At 49.8% G+C, this 20,420-nt stretch overlaps 1 protein-coding gene and 1 pseudogene across 6 annotated transcripts in view; both read left to right on the forward strand.

Moving 5' to 3' along the window:
* The window catches only part of CRAMP1 (cramped chromatin regulator homolog 1), a 59,930-nt gene that overhangs the window by 28,035 nt on the left and 11,475 nt on the right, over positions 1-20,420 (forward strand). For 4 of the 5 annotated variants that reach the window (XM_082431834.1, XM_082431833.1, XM_082431836.1 and 1 more), the window contains exons 7-13: positions 11,011-11,096; positions 11,570-11,693; positions 12,531-12,612; positions 13,099-14,250; positions 16,610-16,787; positions 18,465-18,646; positions 18,734-18,808. In XM_082431834.1, the coding sequence (XP_082287960.1) occupies positions 11,011-11,096; positions 11,570-11,693; positions 12,531-12,612; positions 13,099-14,250; positions 16,610-16,787; positions 18,465-18,646; positions 18,734-18,808 (1,879 nt within the window). Of the gene's footprint in view, positions 1-11,010; positions 11,097-11,569; positions 11,694-12,530; positions 12,613-13,098; positions 14,251-16,609; positions 16,788-18,464; positions 18,809-20,420 lie in introns of all 5 variants that reach the window. The other variant, XM_082431835.1, reaches the window with a different exon arrangement.
* LOC309645977 (protein BUD31 homolog pseudogene) lies at positions 6-7,133 on the forward strand (annotated as a pseudogene). Its single transcript has one exon. The product of its transcript is annotated as a protein BUD31 homolog pseudogene (transcript).

A 20,420-nucleotide genomic window follows, 5' to 3' on the forward strand; every position in this document is an offset into this window, starting at 1 on the left:
GTAGAGCTGTGTGTGAGGCAGGCCGGCTCCTTGTGGGAGTTTGCACTTCTCTCTCAAATATAGACCTCGAAATATGTGCAGTTTTCTCCCCTTTTCTCAGTGAGGACCATTAAATCCTGAAGTCCTCAGAGTTAGCCCTGACACCCTCACAGTTAAGCATCTGCCCGTGAGGAGGTGGCCAGCCTGGGGGACTGATTGACCTGCCCCCAGCTTCTCCCCATCCTGGGGGCCCCGTTCTTGTTCTTCTGCGGGTCTCCACTCAGCCCTCACCTTCTCACTGTCTCGCTCTTTTCCTCAACCTTGTGCATTTCATGGTGTGGGGGTCTCCTTTGCTTCTAGAAGGCCTGCCCTCCCGGCCTTCCTGGTGCATGTTTCTGGTCCTTCCGCACTTCCTCTGCCCGCCGTTCCTCTTTGTGCCTCTTGAGGTCAGGCTGAGTCTGACTCTGTTCTGCTCTCACACTCCTGGCCTTCCGATCACACAAAACCACCGGGGATCCCCACGCAGCTCTGACCTGACTGCTGTGACCGTTTCTGCCCCAGAGAGGCCATACTGGGACTTGCTGCATGGAAAAGCCACCGTGCCCTGTCCTTGCATTGTCCAGTGGCTCTTTGGCTTGCCCGCTGCCCCCTGCGCTCTGACAGCCTTGCTAGTAGGTCCCTGGGCTCCGGCCAGGTGTCTGACCTTGAGCTGCTCTCCAGCTCCCGGAACCGCCCTCCTGGGGCTGTCTCGGCACTGCCCCCAGGCTCTCCTGTCCCTGCACCCTCTCCTTTGGCTACTTTAACTCTTCCCAGGGCTTCTGTTACCTTTTCTGAGTGAAGGATCCCAGATCTGACTTGTCCCCCATTCCTCTGCCTCGACGTACAAGTCCTATTACGGCCTGGATGTTTCCTGTGTTCCAGCTGGAAGCCTCCAGCATCTCTTCCTGGGAAGGATGCCCCCGACCTTGCACTCTGAGGGTCTCTCAGTCAGCGCCTCTCACTCCTCTCTGCAAGTAGTTGGAAGCATGGCAGGCGGGCCTGTCCGTCTCTTGCAGCCCTTTGCCTCTCTCATGGCTGCTCTGGCCCAGTCCCTCAGCACTGAGGCTGTGCTGGACTCCAAGGCACAGCCTGACCATCCCCCGTTACACTGTCTGGATTTCTCACCTGGTGTGGGGTCCTCATTGGCGGCCACCCTGTCCTTCCCACTCACCCCATCAGAGCCTCTGTGTTCCCACGTGGACCTCTCCACTCCTCATCTTAGACGGACCCGCCCGCCATCCCCAGGCCCCTGCTGCTCGATGGCCAGCTGTCCTGTAGGTCAAACCATCCCTGGGAATAGTTTCCCTGGCCTCTGCTACATCAGCAGGACGTTGTCTTGCACCCTGGTTGTTTTCCTCCCTCGGTCTGGTGTCGGACGGCCAGCGAGCCCACTTCCCTCAGGTTGAGTCCCTGCCAGGTTGACTGTGTGCATTTCTGCTTTGACTCCAGCCCAGCGTCTGACCTTACAGAGGCTCATGTTGGATCCTCCAGGCTCTGTGTCTATATAACTACCATCATTTTGGAGCCAGGCCTGAGAGTGACTAGGTTGTACGTATCACTGCCGTGCGAAAGAGCAGTGATTCTCTCCAGCAGCCGGGGAGTGAAGGTGGTCTGGCCAGCTGGTACCACTGGGCACATGGAGCCTCCCAGAGGTGTGGGGAGTGGTCAGAGGCAAGTAGGGAGAGAGGCCACCAGCCTTAGCCCTGGGGGTTGTTTATTGCACCTCCTTATTCACCTGCTGCAGCTTTAGCATCTGGCCTTCCTTCCCACCCTCACACCTGCCCTGTGCCCATCAGGTGGAAGCTATGTTTGCTCCAGGATCTGAGATGTTCGAGCAGTGTTGTGCGTACACGCCTTTCCCAGAATGTCATCTCAGTAAGATTGTGCCGTGTGTGGCCTTCCGAGGTTGGCATCTTCCACTCAGCAGTACACCCTGGGATCTGTCCATGTGGCTGTGTGGGTCTGTGGTCCACGCCTCTGTGGAGTAGTGTCCCCAGTATGGCTGTTCTGTGGTCTGTTGATCCAACCCCCAGTGAGGGACACGGGCTGTTTACAGAGAGTAAATGACTCGGCATTGGCCTCCAGCTTTTTGTCTCATCTTGCCTGCGCAAATCCCCAGGGGAGGAGGTGGTGAGCACATGCAGACTTTATAAGGAGCTGCCAGCCTGCTTTCCAGGTGGGGTTCCGGGTGCTCCCCATGCTCCCCACACTTGGTGTGTTCAGTCTGTTCTTTTGAGCCACCCCAGTGGTGAAGGGGTGTCTCATTGTGGTTTTGACTTCGTTTCCCTGAGGACTAGTGATGTTGAACACCTTTGTTATGCTCACTGGCCATCTGTGTATCTTCTTTGGTGAGGTGCCTCTTCAAATCTTGTGCCCATTGCGTTTAGAGTGTCCTTTATATATTCTGGACACAAGCCTTTTGTCAGGTAGGCGATTTGCCAATCTTTCCTCCCAGTCTGTGGCCCGCCTTCTCACTCTCTTTAGCAGTGTCCTTCACAGGGTAGACGTTTTCAGCTGTGATGGAGTCCAGTCTGTCATCTTTTTCATTTATGGATTGTGCGTTTAGTGTCACATCTAAGAAGTCGTTGCTTAACTCGAGGTCACAAAGTTTTTTCCTGTGTTTTCTTCTAAAAGTTTTGTGGTCTGATGTATAAATCCACGATCCACTCTGAATTAACTTTTGTATACGATGTGATGTTTATGCCAAGGTTCAGTTTGTGGCCTGTGGGTGTCCGGTTGTTTCAGCCCCCTCTGCTGGAGGGTCCATCCTTCCTCCATTCGCTGCTTTTTCACCTTCATCTAAGGTCTGTTGACTGTGCTATGTGGGTCTATTTCCAGACTTGAAATTCTGTTCCGTTGATTTACTGTGTGTTCTTTCGCCAACACGTCATCAGTTTTTAAGAACAAAGCAAAAGGCCTGTAAAAGTGAAGACGGAGATGGGGGAAATTAGTAAGGTGCCTGTGGAAAAGTACTCCTTGACTTAAGACCAAAAAGCATTGAGTATTTAACTAACTTCCTGTTCCTGCCTGTCATGCAGACCTTTTCCAGTTAACTGTCAATCTCCCTTTGTTATAAAATGGTAAAATTGGATTAAGGAGTAAATGAATTGAGAAAAGCTCTAAAGTTGAGTCTTATTACATTGGTCACAGACCCAGCAGTATAGAACTTAGCACATGCTTATTAGATTTATCAAGTAACTTTTCAGAGAAGAAAATGAACCTCATATCAGAGAGGAAAGCCTGACTCCCATGCACATAGAGGAATTACTCTGTTGCCTGTTTTGTGACACTAGTGGAGGATTCAAATAGGACCCTCCGCATTGTTCCATCTGACAGAGGGCAGGACCTGATTCTCCTGCAGGTGCACCTCCGCAGCCTGGGCTGGGGCCAGGCTTCACCTGTGCCGGCTCCAGCCTCAGGCTGCTCATAGAACTTCCATTTGTGAGAAAGGGAAGGGACTCATAACCTCAGAATGGTTCTCTAGTCATAAAGCAGGGGCTGTTCAATTTCACTAAAAAAAAAAAAAAAGGAAGTCACAAAACAGCAGTTTAACGGAAAATGTGGTTATCACAAACACAAGTGCCACGTGACACGGCTCCCCCTGCTCTTTAAATCTTGCCTGCTATTGTTGTGTTTTGTTTGGGGTGGATGGCAGAAACGTCCACTTGTTCCCAGCACCCTTCATTGGAGGCGATTAAGAACTGACTTGATGTTCTTGGTTTCCGCTCCTGCACCCCCACTCCAGCCTCATCAGCACATCCCTGGGAGCGCTCTGCTGCCTGTATTTCCCCTGGGTTGAGGTGGTTAAGACTCAAGCACTCGGTCTCAGTGGAGGCCTTGGTCCCTGCAGACTCCCATCCTCTCTGAATCTCCCCTCCTAACACAATGGCAGGGGAGCTGGCTTCCTGGAGTTTTCTTGTCCAGATAACTGGAGAAATATAAATAAAATGAAAAAGCAGGGGAACTCCTCCCAATTAAAAGAACAAGAGAATAGAGAAGGGGCATCTGACAGCGACGGAGGTTCTGATAAGACCAGAGAGGGAATGTGATTTCCCCAAAGTCATGTACTGATTGGTAGAGCTGGACAAGAACCTACGTCTGTAACTGAAGAGACCAGGGATCTTTCTGTTATACTCTTGGGAAATAGATGCTGAGATCTTTGCAAATTATCTTGTGGGAAGAATGCCTAAAGTCAGAAGAAGCTGGAAAGCTCCCCTAGATGACTTGGAGTTGATGGAGCCAACATTGGATGAATTAGATCAAAAGATGAGAGAAGCTGAAACAGAACCTCATGAGGGAAAGAGGAAAGTGGAATCTCTGTGGCCCATCTTCAGGATCCACTACCAGAAAACCCACTATATTTTTGATCTCTTCTACAAGCAGAAAGCCATAAACAGAACTATATGAGTATTGTATTAAAGAAGGCTATGCAGATAAAACCTAATCACGGAACGGAAAAAGCAGGTGTATGAGAAATCATGCTGCCTGAGGTGCATTCAGACATGGAACACCGATTTGGGGACAAACTGCGTTTGCCAGGACCCCAAAATAAGCTGTCAGTGGACCGGATCATCAAGTGCACGCTCTGTGGCTACCGGGGCTGCTCTGGCAGAGGCCCTTGGGCCCCCTGATCCCACTCCGCCCTGGACTTTGGACTGCGCAGGTTTCTGCATGTCAAGCCACCCCTTTCCTGGGAACAGCTGTTCCTGTAGAGTGGTGCCCACGTATGAAGGTTTCATGTTCATCAACTGTGATTTGTAGAAATAAGACTTTTAAATCTTTAAAAAAATAAATAAAGTAAAAGAACAAGAGAAATCCTCTGAGAGAACAAATGATGAAACAGACCTTTCTAGTCTACCAAACCCCGAGCTCAAAAAGGAGGTAATAAAAATGCTGAAGGAATTAAGAAAGACTGTCGTTAGAAATGTAGATCACTGATATTAGGATCTAGAAAGTATAAAGAGCAACCAGTCAAAATCGGACAACTCAATTACCAAGATGAAAACTGAGCTAAAGACAGTAAATAGCAAACTAAATAATGTAGAAGAACGAATAAGTGATCTGGAAGATAGAATAACAGAAATCACCCAATCAGAACAGCAGACAGACAAATGAAAAAAAATGAAAGCAACATATGAGATCTATGGATTAATATAAAGTGTGCCAATCTACGCATAAAAGGAATTCCAGAAGGAGAAGAAAGAGAAAAGGGGATCAAAAATGTATTTGAAGAAATTATAGCTGAAAACTTCCCAAACCTAAAGAAGGAAATGTATCAAGGGACAGGAAGCACAGAGGGTCCAAAACAATATGAACCCAAACAGACCTACCCTAAGACATATCATAGTTAAAATGACAAAAGTTAAAGAGAGGATTGTAAAGACAGCAAGAAAAAAACAGTCAGTTACAAAGGAACCCGCATAAGGCTATCAGCTGATTTCTCTACAGAAACTTTTGCAGGCCAGAAGGGAGTGGCAAGATAAATTCAAAGTCCTGAAAGGGAAAAACCTGCAACGTGGGATACTCTACCCAGCAAGATTATCATTTAGAACTGAAGGAGAGAGAAAGAATTTCTCAGACAAGCAAAAACTAAAGGAATACAGCAATACTAAACTTATCCTAGAAAGAATATTGAAAGGTCTTCTCTAAATAAAAGAGAGAAGCAAGAATCTATAGGAAAGGGAAATATCACAGTAGGAAAGGGAAGTACATAAAAGGATTGAAGTTCACTTTAAATAAGCTAGTACATAGATTTTTTTTTTAAAGCTGCTCTGTTTCCTAACTCCACAGCAAGTTTATCCTATTACATATATATATATATTTAAATTTTATTTATTTATTTATGTATTTATCTCTGCCTGTGTTGGATCTTTGTTGCTGCATGCAGGCTTTCTTTAGTTGCGGTGAGCGGGGGCCACTCTTCATTGTGGTGCGCGGGCTTCTCATTGCGGTGCCTTCTCTTGTTGCGGAGCACGGGCTCTGGGTGCACGGGCTTCAGTAGTTGCGGCACACGGGCTCTAGAGTGCAGGCTCAGTAGTTGTGGCGCACAGGCTTAGTTGCTCTGTGGCATGTGAGATCTTCCTGGATCAGGCTCGATCCCGTTTCCCCTGCATTGTCAGGCGGATTCTTAACCACTGTGCCACCAGGGAAGTCCCACCAGCACATAGATTTAAAAAACAATAAAAAAAAATTCTATGAAAGTGATTATAACTACAATGAACAGCAAAAGGATAAAGTAAAATGAAGATGTAAAATAATACCTCACAATCACAAAATATGGGGGAGGAAAGTAAGAAAATGTGGATCTTTTAGAATGTGTTTGAGCTTCTATGACTACCAGTTTAAAGCAAGTAGATACAGTTATGGGTTAACATACTTGAAAACCAGGGTAACCACAAATCGAAAACATGCAGTATATTCACAAAAACCAAACAGAAAGGAACTCAAGAATGATACAAAAGAAAACCATCAAGCCACAAAAGGAAAAACGAAAATAAGAAAAGAACAAAGAAATACAAAGTCAACTGGAAAACAGTGTTTAAAATGGCAATAAATACATACTTGTCAGTAATTACTTTAAATGTCAATGGACTAAATGTTCTGATCAAAAGACACAGAGTGGCAGATTGGATAATAAAACAAGAGCCTACAACAGACTGCCCACTTTAGAGAGAAAGACACGTTATAGATTGAAAGTGAGGGAATGGAAAAAGGTATTTCATGCAAATGGAAATGACAGGAAAGCAGGGATAGCGATACTCATATCAGACAAAGTAGACTTTAAAACAAAGGCCATAGGGAATTTCCCTGGCTGTCCATTGGCTAGGACTCGGTGCTTTCACTGCTGTGGCCCAGGTTCAATCCCTGGTTGAGGAACTAAGATCCCACAAGCCACATGGCGCAGCCAAAAAAAAAAAAAAAAAAAAGACCATAAAGAGAGAGAAAGAAGGACACTATATAGCGATAAAAGGATCAGTACGAGAAGGCGATCTCACAGTCATTAACATATATATGCACCTAATATAGGAGCACCTGTATACATAAAACAAATACTAACAGACACAAAGGGAGAAATTGATGGGAGTACAATAATAGTAGGAGACTTTAACACCCCACTGACATCAATGGACAGATCTTCCAGACAGAAAATCAGTAAGGCAACAGAGATCCTAAATGACACACTAGAACAGTTAGACTTGATTGATATCTACAGGGCATTACATTAAAAAAAAAAAAAACCAGAATATACATTCTTTTTAAGTGTACATAGAACATTCTCTAGAATAGACCACATAGTAGGACACAAAACAAGCCTCAACAAATTTAAGAGAATAGAAATTATTTCAAGCATCTTTTCTGACCACAACAGCATGAAATTAGAAATCAACCACAGAAAGAGAAATGAGAAAAAAAAGATTACACGGAGACTAAAGAACATGCTATTAAATAACCAGTGGGTCAATGATGAAATCAAAGAGGAAAAACAAAAAAACAATTTAAAAAACCCTCAAGACAATGAAAACACAACCATACAAAATCTATAGCAAAAGCAGTCCTGAAAAGTTCATAGTGATACAGGCTCTCCTCAAAAAACAAGAAAAGTCCCAAGTAAACCTAATGTACCACCTAAAAGAATTAGAAAAAGAAGAACAAACAAAACCTAAAGTCAGCAGAAGAAAGGAATAATAAAGATCAGAGAGGAAGTAAATAGAGATTTAAAAATAGAAAAAAAAATCAATAAAACCAAGAGCAATTTTTTTTTAAAGGACAAACAAGATCGACAAACCTCTGGCAGGCTCACCAAGAAGAAAAGAGAGGGGAGCCAAATAAACAAAATAAGAAATGAAAGAGGAGAAATAACAACTGATACCTCAGAAGTATAAAAAATCATTAAAAAATGTTATGAAAAGTACATTCCAACAAAATAGACAACGTAGAAGAAATGGACAAGTTTCTAGGTATACATAGCCCACCAAAACTGAATCAAGAAGGAACAGATAATTTGAACAGACCAATCACTGGAAGTGAAATAGAATCTGTAATAAAAAAGCTCCCTGAAAACAAAAGTGCGGGACCAGATGGCTTCACTGGGGGATTCTACCAAACATACAAAGAACTTAGACCTATTCTTCTCAAATGCTTCTAAAAGATTGAAGAGGAGGGAACACTTCTAAAGTCAATCTATGAAGCCACCATCACCCTGATACCAAAACCAGACAAAGACACTACCAAAAAAGAAAATTAGAGGCCAGTATCTTTGATAAATTTAGATGCAGAAACTCTCAGCAAAATATGAGCAAACAATCCAACAGCACATAAAAATGATCATACATCACCATCAAGTTGGATTCATCCCAGGGTCACAGGATGGTTCAACATATGCGAATCAATCTGCAATTCCCCACATCAACAAAAGAAAAGAAAAAAACCACATGATCATCTCACTAGATGCAGAAAAAGCATTTGACTCTCACCAAAGTGGGTATAGAGGGAACATATCTCAACATAATAAAAACCATTTATGTCAAACCCACAGCCAGCATAATACCAAACGGCGAAAAGCTGAATGCCTTTCTGCTAAATTCTGGAACAAGACAAGGATGCCCACTCTCACCACTTTTACTTAACATAGTATTGTAAGTCCTAGCCACAGCAGTCGGACAAGAAAAAGAAATAAAAGGTATCCAGATTTGAAGAGGTAAAATTGTCATTATATGCAGATGACATGATTCTCTGCGTAGAAAACCCTAAAGGCTCAGCACAAAAACTATTAGAACTGACAAATGAAAAAAAAACAACTATTATAACTGATAAATGAATTCAGGAAGGTAGCAGGATACAAGATTAATATACAGAAATCTGTTGCATTTCTTTACCCTAACAATGAAATATCAGAAAGAGAAAGTAAAAAAAAAAAATCCTGTTTAAAATCGCACCCCTCCCACCAAAAAAAAAAAAAAACTTAGGAATAAACCTGACCAAGGAGGTGAAAAACTTTTATGTTGAAAACTATAAAACACTGATAAAGCAAATAAAAAATGATTCAAGAAAATGGAAAGTTATCCCATGCTCTTGGATTGGAAGAATTAATATAGTTAAAATGGCCATACTGTGCAAACCAATCTATAGATATATTGTGATCCCTATCAAATTACCCACGACATTTTTCACAGAGCTAGAACAAATAATCCTAAAATTTACATGGAAGCACAAAAGACCCAGAATTGCCAAAGCAATCCTGAGGGAAAAAAACAAAGCTGGAGTCATAACTCTTCCAGACTTCAGACAATACTACAGAGCTACAGTAATCAAAAGAGTGTAGTATTGGCACAAAAGCAGACATATAGATCAATGGAATAGAATGGAGAACCTATAAGTAAACCCACACACCTATGGTCAATTAATCTTCGACAAAGGAGGCAAGAATATGCAATAGAGAAAAGACAGTCTCTATAGCAAGTGGTGTTGGGAAAGCTGGACAGCCACATGTAAATCAATGAAGTTAGAACACTCCTTCCCACCATACACAAAAACAAATTCAAAATGGCTTAAAAACTTAAATATAAGACACGACACCATAAAACTCCTAGAAGAGAACATAGACAAAACATTCTCTGACATATGTGGAATCTAAAAAATAGTACGAATGAACTTATTTACAATACAGAAACAGACAGACGTAGAAAACAAACTTATGGTTACCAGAGGCAGGGGGGTGGGGTGGAGGGATAAATTAAGAGTTTGGGATTAACAGATCCACGTTACCATATATAAAGTAGAGAAGGGTTTACTGTATAGCGGAGGGAACTATATTCAATATTTTATAGTATTGAAATATACTGTAAGAATCAAAAAAGGATATATATGTGTATAACAATCACTTTGCTGTACATCTGAAACTAACACAATATTGTAATTCGATTTTTAAAAAACAGGTAAAAAACAAAGCAGAGTCATAAAAACAGTATAGACGGACCTTGAACCTTTCATAAAACATAAACTTAGGTTTGTTCACCAACCATTTGGTGGCTGGCCAACACCTTTTCTTGGTGGCTTGCTCCTCGGAGTTCTGTGGTGTTTTTATTTGGAAGCTCTAGCCAAGATGCATCATTTGTGATTTCCTGTTTTCAAGTGGAACAAGAATGTAGGCTCTCAAAGCAGTGGGACTGCAGGGTCCTTCCCTGTCATTTTTCATAGTTGTCTTGCTCACAATTTGTCTGCCATCTTTTAAAAAAACAATCTACCTTTATTGAGTATTCCCAAAGCACTCCAAGTGTGTTTCTTAGAGGGAGCTATTTTTTATGGTTTTTATATTCCTTTCATTAGTTAATAGTAGTATTTCTTTAATTTATGTAATCCTAACATTATATAAGTTACTGTCACAGCAGTATTCAGGTAGAGTGTCACCCATAGCTGTGACAGATTTAGGGCAGGCCCTCCTGATTCTGGGCCTGCCTGCAGATCAGTGGGGGGAGCACAAGCATGTTGCACTCATGCCTGCTGGCCTCCAGTGTCCCGTCCTCTCCGGGCCCCCCTAGTGTGGTTTGCAGAGGGACTGACTAGGGAATGTCACTGACCTGCAGAGGTGGTCACCTAGGGGCGGGTTGAGAGGTCATGTAGAGGTGGGTGAGCCCTTCTGCTCTGGGGACCTGGAGGAGGGGAAGGGGCATTCCTTCTGACGTCCGATTGGGGCTCCAGTGAGAGGGCTCTCGGGGTTGCCAGGCAGGAGGGCAGGGTACGTCCTGAACAGCAGGTGCCCTCTTTGCAGCGTGACGCATGCTCGGGAGGGTCCAGAGTCAGCTCTGTCGTTTGTCATGCGCATCTGCCTACAATCCCAGGAGCTTCTTGGGGACGTGTGGGGTCCCCTCGTGGGGCCGAGCATGAGCCCTGGAGGCCAGGGTGGTTGCTTAGCTGGGGCCCTTAGTTACTGCGCGGGGTGGGAGTGACTGTTCATTTAGAGGCCTCAGCGCTTCTTTAACACTCCTCTCCCAGGGCCACCACAGTCCGGTACAAAGGGAGGAACCTTCGGATCAAAGCACCCATGTGCCGTGCCCTGAAGAAGCTCTGTGACCCGGACGGTATGTCAGACGCGGGCTGGGCTGGGCTACGCACCTGGGGCTCACTCCCGTCGGGGAGGCTCGCTGTCTGGCTCCATTTAGTGATGGCCAGGCTGAGCTGGAACACGGCGGCTGAGCCTGCGTGATCCAGTCCTGCCAGCAGGCAGCTCCTGGACCCGAAACCCCGTGTCATAGCAGTGTGTCCTCTCATGAGTCAAGTCCAGCTCAGAAGTCCCAGCTGTCCTCAAACGGAGCATCCGAGGTGTCAGGGCGAGTCTCCCACGGCTGGTCCGTGGCCCTGGTGTAGCAGATGTGCAGCTGGCCACGCTGGCACCTTTAGACCAGGTCCTTGCTGGGGCTCCTGCCAGTCCCACTTTCACTGAGGGCTGTTTGCCCCTTGCTCCTCTCTGGGTCCCTTAGCTGTCTGGCCGAGGACTTCACCTTCTCATCAAGGTCCATCTGTGCCAGGCTCTCACGGCCCCTTCCTGTCGCAGGCTTGAGTGACGAAGAGGACCAGAAGCCAGTGCGCCTGCCCCTGAAAGTCCCCGTAGAGCTGCAGCCACGGAACAACCATGCCTGGGCCCGCGTGCAGAGCCTCGCACAGAACCCGCGGCTCAGGTAACACGCTGTGCGTTTTGGGGGAGCGAGCTGTGAGGGACGGGGCTGGAGGGGCGGTGTTGGGTCCCTGGGTGAGCAGCAGACGCCACTCCAGTACTCTGACACCACCTGGGGGTAGTGTGGGGGATGCCTTTAGATTCAGGTAAAATTCACATAATACGGAATTAACTGTGAGCCCTTTTAAGGGGCCCGGTTCAGGGGTATTGGGTACCTTCACAGTGTTGTACAACTGTGACCTCTCTCTAGTTCCAGAAATTTTCAGCCCCCTGAAAGGAAACCCCATGCCCACTAAACACTCACTGTACATCCTCCTCCCACTCCCCAGGGCACCACTGGTCTACTTTCTGGCCCTATAGATTTGCCCGTTCTGACATTTCATGTAAATAGGATCATATACTGGTCCTTTCTGTCTGGCTTCTCTCAGTGAGCATCATGGTTTCAGGGTTCATCCGTGTCGTAGCCTGCATCAGGACTTCATTCCTTCCATGTGTATTTTTATTTTCTTGGGTTTAATTGAGTCTAGACCCACCCTCTTGACCCCACAGGGGGCTGGTAGAAGAGAAGGGTGTGTTGTACCAAGGCTCCTGTCCTGGTTGAGACCTCATACTGTAAAGGGCACTCAGGATCTCTGTTACTTTTTCTTGCAGTTTCTCGTGAGTCTCCTGTTATCTCAAATTAAAGAGTTAGTTTTTAGAAAAAGAGCCAACGGCTCTGCACGGACATTATGGCTCTGGCCTCGAGACCCCCAGGCATCATCTTCCTGCTGCAGCCTCTAGGGCTCCTAGAAGGTACCCCCATGTCCCAGCCTCCCATTCCCCATCTGTCTTTTCTCTGTAGGATGATCGTGGAGCTCCATCGAAAGGTCTCCAGCCTCATCGAGTTCCTGAAGCAGAAGTGGGCACTTCATGAAGTGCGAGTTGTATCCTTTTCCTACTAAAGCCACCCCCGGGCTCCGCAGCACCTGCTGCCTGAGAGTGAAGTCTCCTTCTCAGTCCTGGAATTGCAGCGGGGCCCCCAGGCGTGTAGCAGCTGTGCCATGAGATGGTGTAGAACCAGCACTAAAACCCACAGCCCCTCATTCTTTGGGTTTTGGGTCTGAACCCCCTTTTTGACCTCCTTGCAGTGTTAGAACTCTGTCACAGCAGCCGTCCTTGCTGTAAGTGGCTGCCATCTGGCCCACAGGGTGTGGCCGAAGCATCCCTGCCAGCAGGTTGAACAAAGTGACCGAGGACAGCCCCACACCTACATCTTCGTGTCCTTGGCTGGCTTGTAGCCCTTGCCCAGTTCCCAGCTAGGAGGGTGAGTGTTGGGTGTGGAGCCCGGAAAGAAGGAAGTACCTGTCGTGTCTACCCGCTGGACCTCAGGGTGTGAGCTGCTGCAGGTGGTTCCTTGACGGTGCGCTCAGCGGAAGATGTTTGAGGAGCAGCAGCTGCAGGACTCGTTCACGGAGCCATCGCAGGAGAAGGTGGCACTGCACCTGTTCCCGGGGGAGAACTGCACCCTGACCCCGCTGCCGGGCGTGGCCCGAGTGGTGCACTCAAAGGCCTTCTGCACGGTGCACTGGCAGGAGGGCGGCCGGTGCAAGCAGAGCACCAAGGACACCCACACGCTGCCCCCAGCCCAGATCCTGGGCATCCAGAGCGGGCAGGGCACAGCCAGGGGCCAGCTGAAGTGCCCACGGGGCGGCGCCGAGGCCAAGGGCGGGGGGCGGCCCCCTCCCTCCACCGATGCTTTGCAGAGCTCCGGGGAGAGTTCCCCTGAAAGTGCCCCTGGGGAGGGGGCCGCTGCAAGTTTCAGCAGCCCGGACGCCTCCGACAGGCTTCCCCCTGGGCTCCAGGATGCTGGGGGACGGCTTGAGAAGACCCCTGCGGCCGCTGCTGCAGAGGGTGGGGACGGCCCTGCCCGAGAACCCGGGGCCCTGGCGTGTGCCTGTGGCCAGCTCCCAGACCTGGAAGATGAGCTCTCCCTCCTCGACCCCTTCCCCCGCTACATGAAGTCCTGTCAGGACCTCATCATCCCTGAGCAATGCCGCTGCGTAGACTCACGGCCCTCAGCGTGCCCCTCCCCAGAGACCCTCGTCCCCAGCAGCGCAGAGGTGGCCGATCTCGCCCGGGCCAGGGCACCATCCCCTGTCCGCGTCCCGCCTGGCCCAGAGCCTCAGCCTAGCCCCGGACTCCAGCCGGACGTTTGCACTAAAGACTTGGCAGACGCGCCTGCGGAGGAACCCCAGGAGAAGGCGAGCCCCTTGGACCCGCCACCACCTCAGGGTCAGCCTGCCGCCAAGCCTCCGAAGGACATCCCTGCCAGCCGGTTCGCCCAGCAGCTCCGCGAGGAGGGCTGGAACCTGCAGACCTCTGAAAGCCTCACGCTGGCCGAAGTCTACCTCATGATGGGCAAGCCCAACAAGCTGCAGCTGGAGTACGATTGGCTGGCAGTGCTGGGCCCTGAGGGCCAGGCCCAGGACTCCCGCACCGGCTCCCCGCCTAACAGCTTCCACAGGCAGCGCCTCCTCAGCTGCCTCCTGAAGCTCATCTCCACCGAGGTCAACCCCAGGCTGGTAAGTGTGGGTCGGAGCACTGCCCTTTTGGCCCCCCAAGGGATCGCGGCTGGGTGGCTGGGGTCCAGAGAGGAAAGACCGGCCTTGTGGCAGGTGGTCTGGGGCCCTGCGGGCTCCTTGGAGGAGGTGGTCTGGGGGTCGCCTTTCGTTCCCTGGAGTGGGCTGCACAGAGCACGTGGTTGGGGCTCCGGTTCCCTGCAGTGCAGGCCCTCGTCCCGTGGGGCTCACATGGGCTGCACCTTGCCCGGCTCCAGAGATGCCACTGAGCCCAAGTGTGTGGGCTGAGGGGACAGAGCCTGGGACAGAGGCGCAGAGGTGAGGTGGCAGCCATGGCCAGGAGCCGAGCTGGGCTGGGAGCGTTGCAGGTTTCTGCAGCAGGAACGGCGAGGTCGAGTGTGTGCTTTGGAAAGGCCATCCTTGGAGGCCAGTGGGGGTGCAGCCTGGGTGCAGGGAGTGGAGCTGGGAGGGGCTGCGCTGGGTGGGCTGCGCCCAGGAGACCCTGTGGAGAGGTGGCTGGTTGGAGTGGTCTCAGGTTCCTTGAGAGGCTCCTGTGGGGGGCAGTGGCTGCCATGGCCCAGGGAAAGGGCACCCGGCCAGTGGGCCTGGCCACGGCTTCTAACTGCCCCCCCACCCCCGCTCCTGGAAGGCCGGCCAGCAGAGCCCACACGTGGGCTGGAAGGTGCTGCAACTGGAAAGTCTAGTCCGCTCTCTGGGCACGAGAGCAGCATCCTGAGGCAGGTCGATCCCAAAAAGGGCGTGTGCACTGGAAGGTGAGGCTCACAAGTTCCAGGAGGAGACGCCGAAGCTCAGCGTGGTGGCCTCACAGGAGTGGGGCTCGGGTCACAGTCAGAACCAAACTCGAGGTGCGCCCATGTCACCACTGTGACATGTACCCGCCTCCTGCTCCCCGGGGCAGACAGCACGTGGTCTGTGTTCTGCCCCATTTCCCGGAGCCTCTGCCCTGGGCTCCTGCCCACCATCTTCCGGCGGCACTCAGCAGAGCTCATGGTGGGGAATGAGTGCCATGTGGGACCGGCTCTCGTGGGGGTGGGTGGGGCCCAAGGGCCAGCAGTGGACTTTGGATTCAGGTGTGAATGTGACCTGCGGGCAGGCGTGGGCAGTATTGCAGTGACCGGACAGAGGTGATGAGTTTAAAACACTTGTTCAAGTTTGGCTTTTGGAGGGGTCAGGAGCGGAGACGGGGGAGACCGGAGCATGTCCAGACCCCTAGGGAAGGAGGCCGGACCAGGCTGGCTCCTGAGGAGGTGGGAGTTCTGGAACACGGCCTAGGTGCTGGCCTTGGCCTCGGCCTCAACTGGGAGAGGAGAGTGGAGCAAGTTGGCAGTGCAGAGGATGCACAGCAGGGCGCTCAGATCTGTGGCTCCTGAAGCGGGGTCCCCGACCAGCAGCCTCGGCATCACCTGGGAACTCGTTAGGGATGCAGGTTCTTGCAGCCCAGGAGACTGTTTTGACGAGACACCCCCCACTCCCACGCCCTGCCTGGTGATTCTGATGCAGCCCAGGTGTGAGAATCGCTTGCTCAAGCCCCCAGGAGAGATACAGGACCTTGAATTAGGGATGGCCTGCCTGGCCAGGCGGCCCCTCCCTGCGATTTCTCTGTAGGTGGGACGCTGACAAACAAGTGCAGCCGATGGCCGCCCCGCCCCGGGGAGGTTGGCGGGCACTCACGTGGGAGGTGGGGGTGTCGAGATCCAATGAATGGAGTAGGAAGGGACACAGCAGGGGTCCCAGGGAAAAGAGAAGGTGGGTCAGGCCAGGGTGAAAGGCATGGGAGACACAGGAAGAGGTGCAGGGTAGGTGGGGCTGGGTGAGAGCATGGGGAGTGGGTGCTGGGGAGAACTGAGGAGGCGGGGCAGGACGGTGGAGTCATGGGAGAGAACAGGTGAGTAGAAGGGGTGCCTCTATGGCCGAGGACCCCAACACTTGGTGACAGCCAGGCGAGTGGACGCAGTGGCCTCAGGTAGGGGCCCACGAAACCCCTGAGGTGGAGGTTTTGACTAAGCAGAGGACTCCTTGGCTGTGATTGTGTTTGATTTTAGAAATTAATCTGTATTTCCTTCCTCTGACTCACAATCAGAAGAAGCTTTAAGAAGGAGAGTCCCTGTCACTTGCCGCTCAGCCTCCCCTCCCGTTACGGTGCAGGGGGACGTCCTCTCCGTGCTACCGTGGCAGTGAACACAGAAGGGCTCCTGGAGGACAGCGGTTATTCCCCTGAGGGCCTGGGGCACCAACCTGTGCATCATGGAGTGTGACCCTGGGCCCTTTGCTGTCCCGTCACACTCCACAAGCGTTGTTCCGTGCTGAGTTTGGCCAATGTTTTGGCCCGTTTCTGTCCCAGGCTCCAGAAGTGAACACTGGCTCCACGGCCTCAGTGAGGCCTGCCCAGGAGGAGCAGTCGACGACGCCCCCGGGGAAGGTGGTGACTGTCAGCTCCCGCAGCCCACGCTGCCCTCGAAACCAGGCTGCCCTCCGTCACAGCAAGACCTTCTCTCCCAGCTCCGCACCTTGCTCCTCAGGTGAGGCTCAGATGGCCACAGGTGGCCTCCTGGATCCTTGCTGGGCGTTGGCGGGCTGCACAGAGCCGAGAGCTCCGGGCTGCCTGAGGCCTCGCTCCACTCAGTCAGCCGCAGTCCAGCGGATGGTGTGGGATACAGAAATCACTGCCTCCTCGAGGGGAGGGTGAGCACAGGGCCCGTCACAGAGGCTCTGGGATCCTGGGTGCAGGAGCCGACAGGAAACATGGGGGACCCTTGCCAGTCTGGTCACTTTGGGGGATCTGGCTTTGTGAGGTCAGCAGCAGCCTCCATATCATGCCGAGTTGGTGGCTTAAAGCATGAGAAAGGTTGGTTCTTTCTGAGTCTTAGAGGGACTGTTTTTCTTTACATCTAAAGTATTAGAATAAAGAAACCTTCAGTTAAAGGATTCCCCAGCAGTTGAACACAAGTCTTAGAAAGAAAGATGGGCTTACCTGCTGGTCCACGGTTGTATCTGGGAAGTAATTTAAATTCAGCGTCCTTTTTTGGGTTACGTGGTACATAACCCTAGGATAAACATGACTCATTTCTTTGAGTCATCAATTTACTTGCTTAGTATTTTTTTTTTTAATAAAACAGATTGTCATGGCTAGAATCGTTAATTCTGCGTGAATTTTAAAGAATAAGGCTGCTGTGGTGTCAGGCTCCCCACCTCCTGCAGTTCTTGTTTTCCATTTCCCTCCTGACCTTTATCCTGTTTCCTTGCCATGGCTCACGAGGGGGCAGCAGCAGACTCTGAATCGGTTGTCTTTAAGGCAAAGGCACGTTCCTCAGGCGTCAACCGGTGGTGGGCTAGCTGGGAGCCTGTATAGTCTTTGCCCCCTCCCTCTGGCTTTAAAGTTTTGTAACTCTGTGAACTCTTAAATGTCCACACTCTTCCTCAATCGCGGATGCTTTTAGCCCAGTGCGCCTGCAGTGCTAGAATCCAGACAGGTGCTTAGAAGACCTGGTCTCTGGACTCTGTGCGTGTTGATTTAACTTAACAGATTTGCAAATAAAGAATAAAGAAAGGGGACCCGTCCCTACCGTGAAGTGAGGGTGCTTTGCAGCAGCGCCTATGATGATGAAAACAGCAAGGAGAGTCCCCAGATAGTAGTTCCTAAATAAATATTTTCTTTTTATCTCTAGGTCTGTTTTTTGTATAATTAGAGATTTAGACCAAGGATCAGCAGACCGTGGTCCACAGCCTGCTTGTTGTAAATGAAGTTTTATTGGCACATGGCCACATCCACTGGCTCACGTGGCTGCCTTTGTGCTGCAGCCGTAGAGCTGAGTTCAACAGAGACTGTGAGGCCCTCAAGGCTGACTTTTGTTGTCTGTCCATGTCCAGAGAACGTTTGCTGACCTCTGGTCTGCACTAGATGATCTGGAAGGTTCTTCTAGCTCTGAAAAGTCTTTGAAGGTGAATCTGCCCTTCCCACTGAGATCATCAGAGATCAAGGAAAGCTCTGATCTGCTTACATGGTGGGAACTAGAATTTCAGGGAGAAAGGGAGAAAAGCAGGTTTTTACAGCACTGAGATATAGGAAATTCCCTTTAAGGACACCAGAGAGGTCGTCAAGGATTCCTTTCTGATTTTCTTCCCAGTGGAACCCCTCCCATGCTGGAGGCATTGCTGGGTGAGCGCCATTGTATCTGTTCTCCCTTCTCCTTCCCTAGGTTTGAGAAACCCCCCGAGGCCCCTCTTGGTGGCCGGTCCCTCCAGTGCCGGAAGCAGTGACTCAGATGGTGGCCTTTTTGCCGTCCCAACAACGTTGCCGCCCAACAGCCGACACGGGAAGCTCTTCTCTCCCAACAAGGAAACAGAATTGACGTTCCGTCAGCATCTGAACTCCATCAGCGTAAGTGGGGCCCACGCCTCCCTGCTGCTGGGCTGCCCCGTGTGTGTGGAGAAAACACTCTCAGGGTCAGTATTGTCTTCCTCACAGATGCAGTCGGATTTTTTCCTGCCAAAGCCCAGGAAGCTGCGGAACCGGCACCTGCGGAAGCCATTGGTGGTCCAGGTCAGGAGCCCATCCACATCTGCGTGTGCCTGGCCTCAAGGGCTGGCCTCTCCCTCCCACCGGCTGAGCTGCCCAGGATACGCTAGTGTCTTCCTGTGTCTCAGGTTTTCATGTGAAGTGGGGAGAATCCCTGCCCCTTCTTTTCTTTTTCTTAACAGGATAAAGTAGTAACAGTGACCCTAACTGTACCTGAAAATAAAGGTAATCTTGGTACAGCATGAAAACCGCTTGCAAAAAAGAAAGTTCTAGGGGTTTGGGTTTCAAGGATGTCCCAGATTGGAATATATGTGAGGACTCTCAGAACATCTATTTATAAGTATGTAGTAAATGGAAGCAGTTGGCAAGGTATATGGATTGGCCAGAGGCCAGACCTCTCCCAAGCTGGTAATGAACTCTGGGAGGACCCGTGAATGCCACCTGCAGACCCCGAGGGGTGATCCAGGGATCAGAGGCACAGGAGAAAGAGGGCATTTTTATTTGGAGGTAAAAAGATAACAGAGGGGCTTCCCTGGTGGCGCAGTGGTTGAGAATCTGCCTGCCAATGCAGGGGACACGGGTTCAAGCCCTGGTCTGGGAAGATCCCACATGCCACGGAGCAACTGGGCCCGTGAGCCACAATTACTGAGCCTGCGCGTCTGGAGCCTGTGCTCCGCAACAAGAGAGGCCGTGACGGTGAGAGGCCCGCGCACCGCGATGAAGAGTGGACCCCACTTGCCACAACTGGAGAAAGCCCTCGCACAGAAACGAAGACCCAACACAGCCAAAAATAAATTAATTAATTAATTAAAAAAAAAAAAAAGATAACAGAGGTGAAGCTGAAATTCTGAAATAACTATGGGCCTGGAAATTTATGAATGTTTTTGAATTAATGCAAAGGTCTCCTTTTGTTAGACTCAGAAATCTCTTCCTCTCTTGGAAGTAATTTATTTAGAAATGAGAGATTGCATGACAGATCTCAGGAAGGAAAATTTATTCCAAGTCCCACGGGTTTTTTTGTGCAGGCTAATTCAACGTTAGGGCATTTAATTTTGGTATATTTGGTTAAATACATTAACCCTCTGCCCTGGACATGGGAGCACACTCCCTGGCTGAGAGGATACCCCACAGCCCAGGGTCGCAGCCAGGGTGCCCTCAGCTGCCTGTTGTTGTTTTGTTTGTAAACAGCTTTATTGATATATAATTCACATACCATGAAGCCTAGCTGTTTAAAGCGTACAGTTCAGGGTTTTTAGTATATTCACAGGGGTGTGCAGCCCCCACCGCTGTGTCATTCTAGAACATTGTCATCACCCCAAACAGAAGCCCGGCCCATTACCTGGACCGCCCCTTCCCCAGCCCTTGAGCCACTTCCTGTCTCTAGGGATCGCATAATTTCACATAAATGGAATCATACTTCATATGTGGTTCTTTCATTTACTGTTTTTATAAAAAGTTTCATTGGCATGTGGCCACGGTACTTCATTTCCCTGCTGTCCATGGCTGCTTTCACACCACCGGGGTGGACTTGAGTAGCTGTGACAGAGACCGTGAGGCCCAGAGCCTAAAGGATCTCCCCACCTGGCTCTTTCAAAGAGGCCTGAGGCTGGCAGGGGACACCAGGGCCTGTCACCTC

Source organism: Balaenoptera physalus, assembly GCF_965194825.1.
Source record: "Balaenoptera physalus genome assembly, chromosome: 16".
NCBI classification, from domain to species: domain Eukaryota; kingdom Metazoa; phylum Chordata; class Mammalia; order Artiodactyla; family Balaenopteridae; genus Balaenoptera; species Balaenoptera physalus.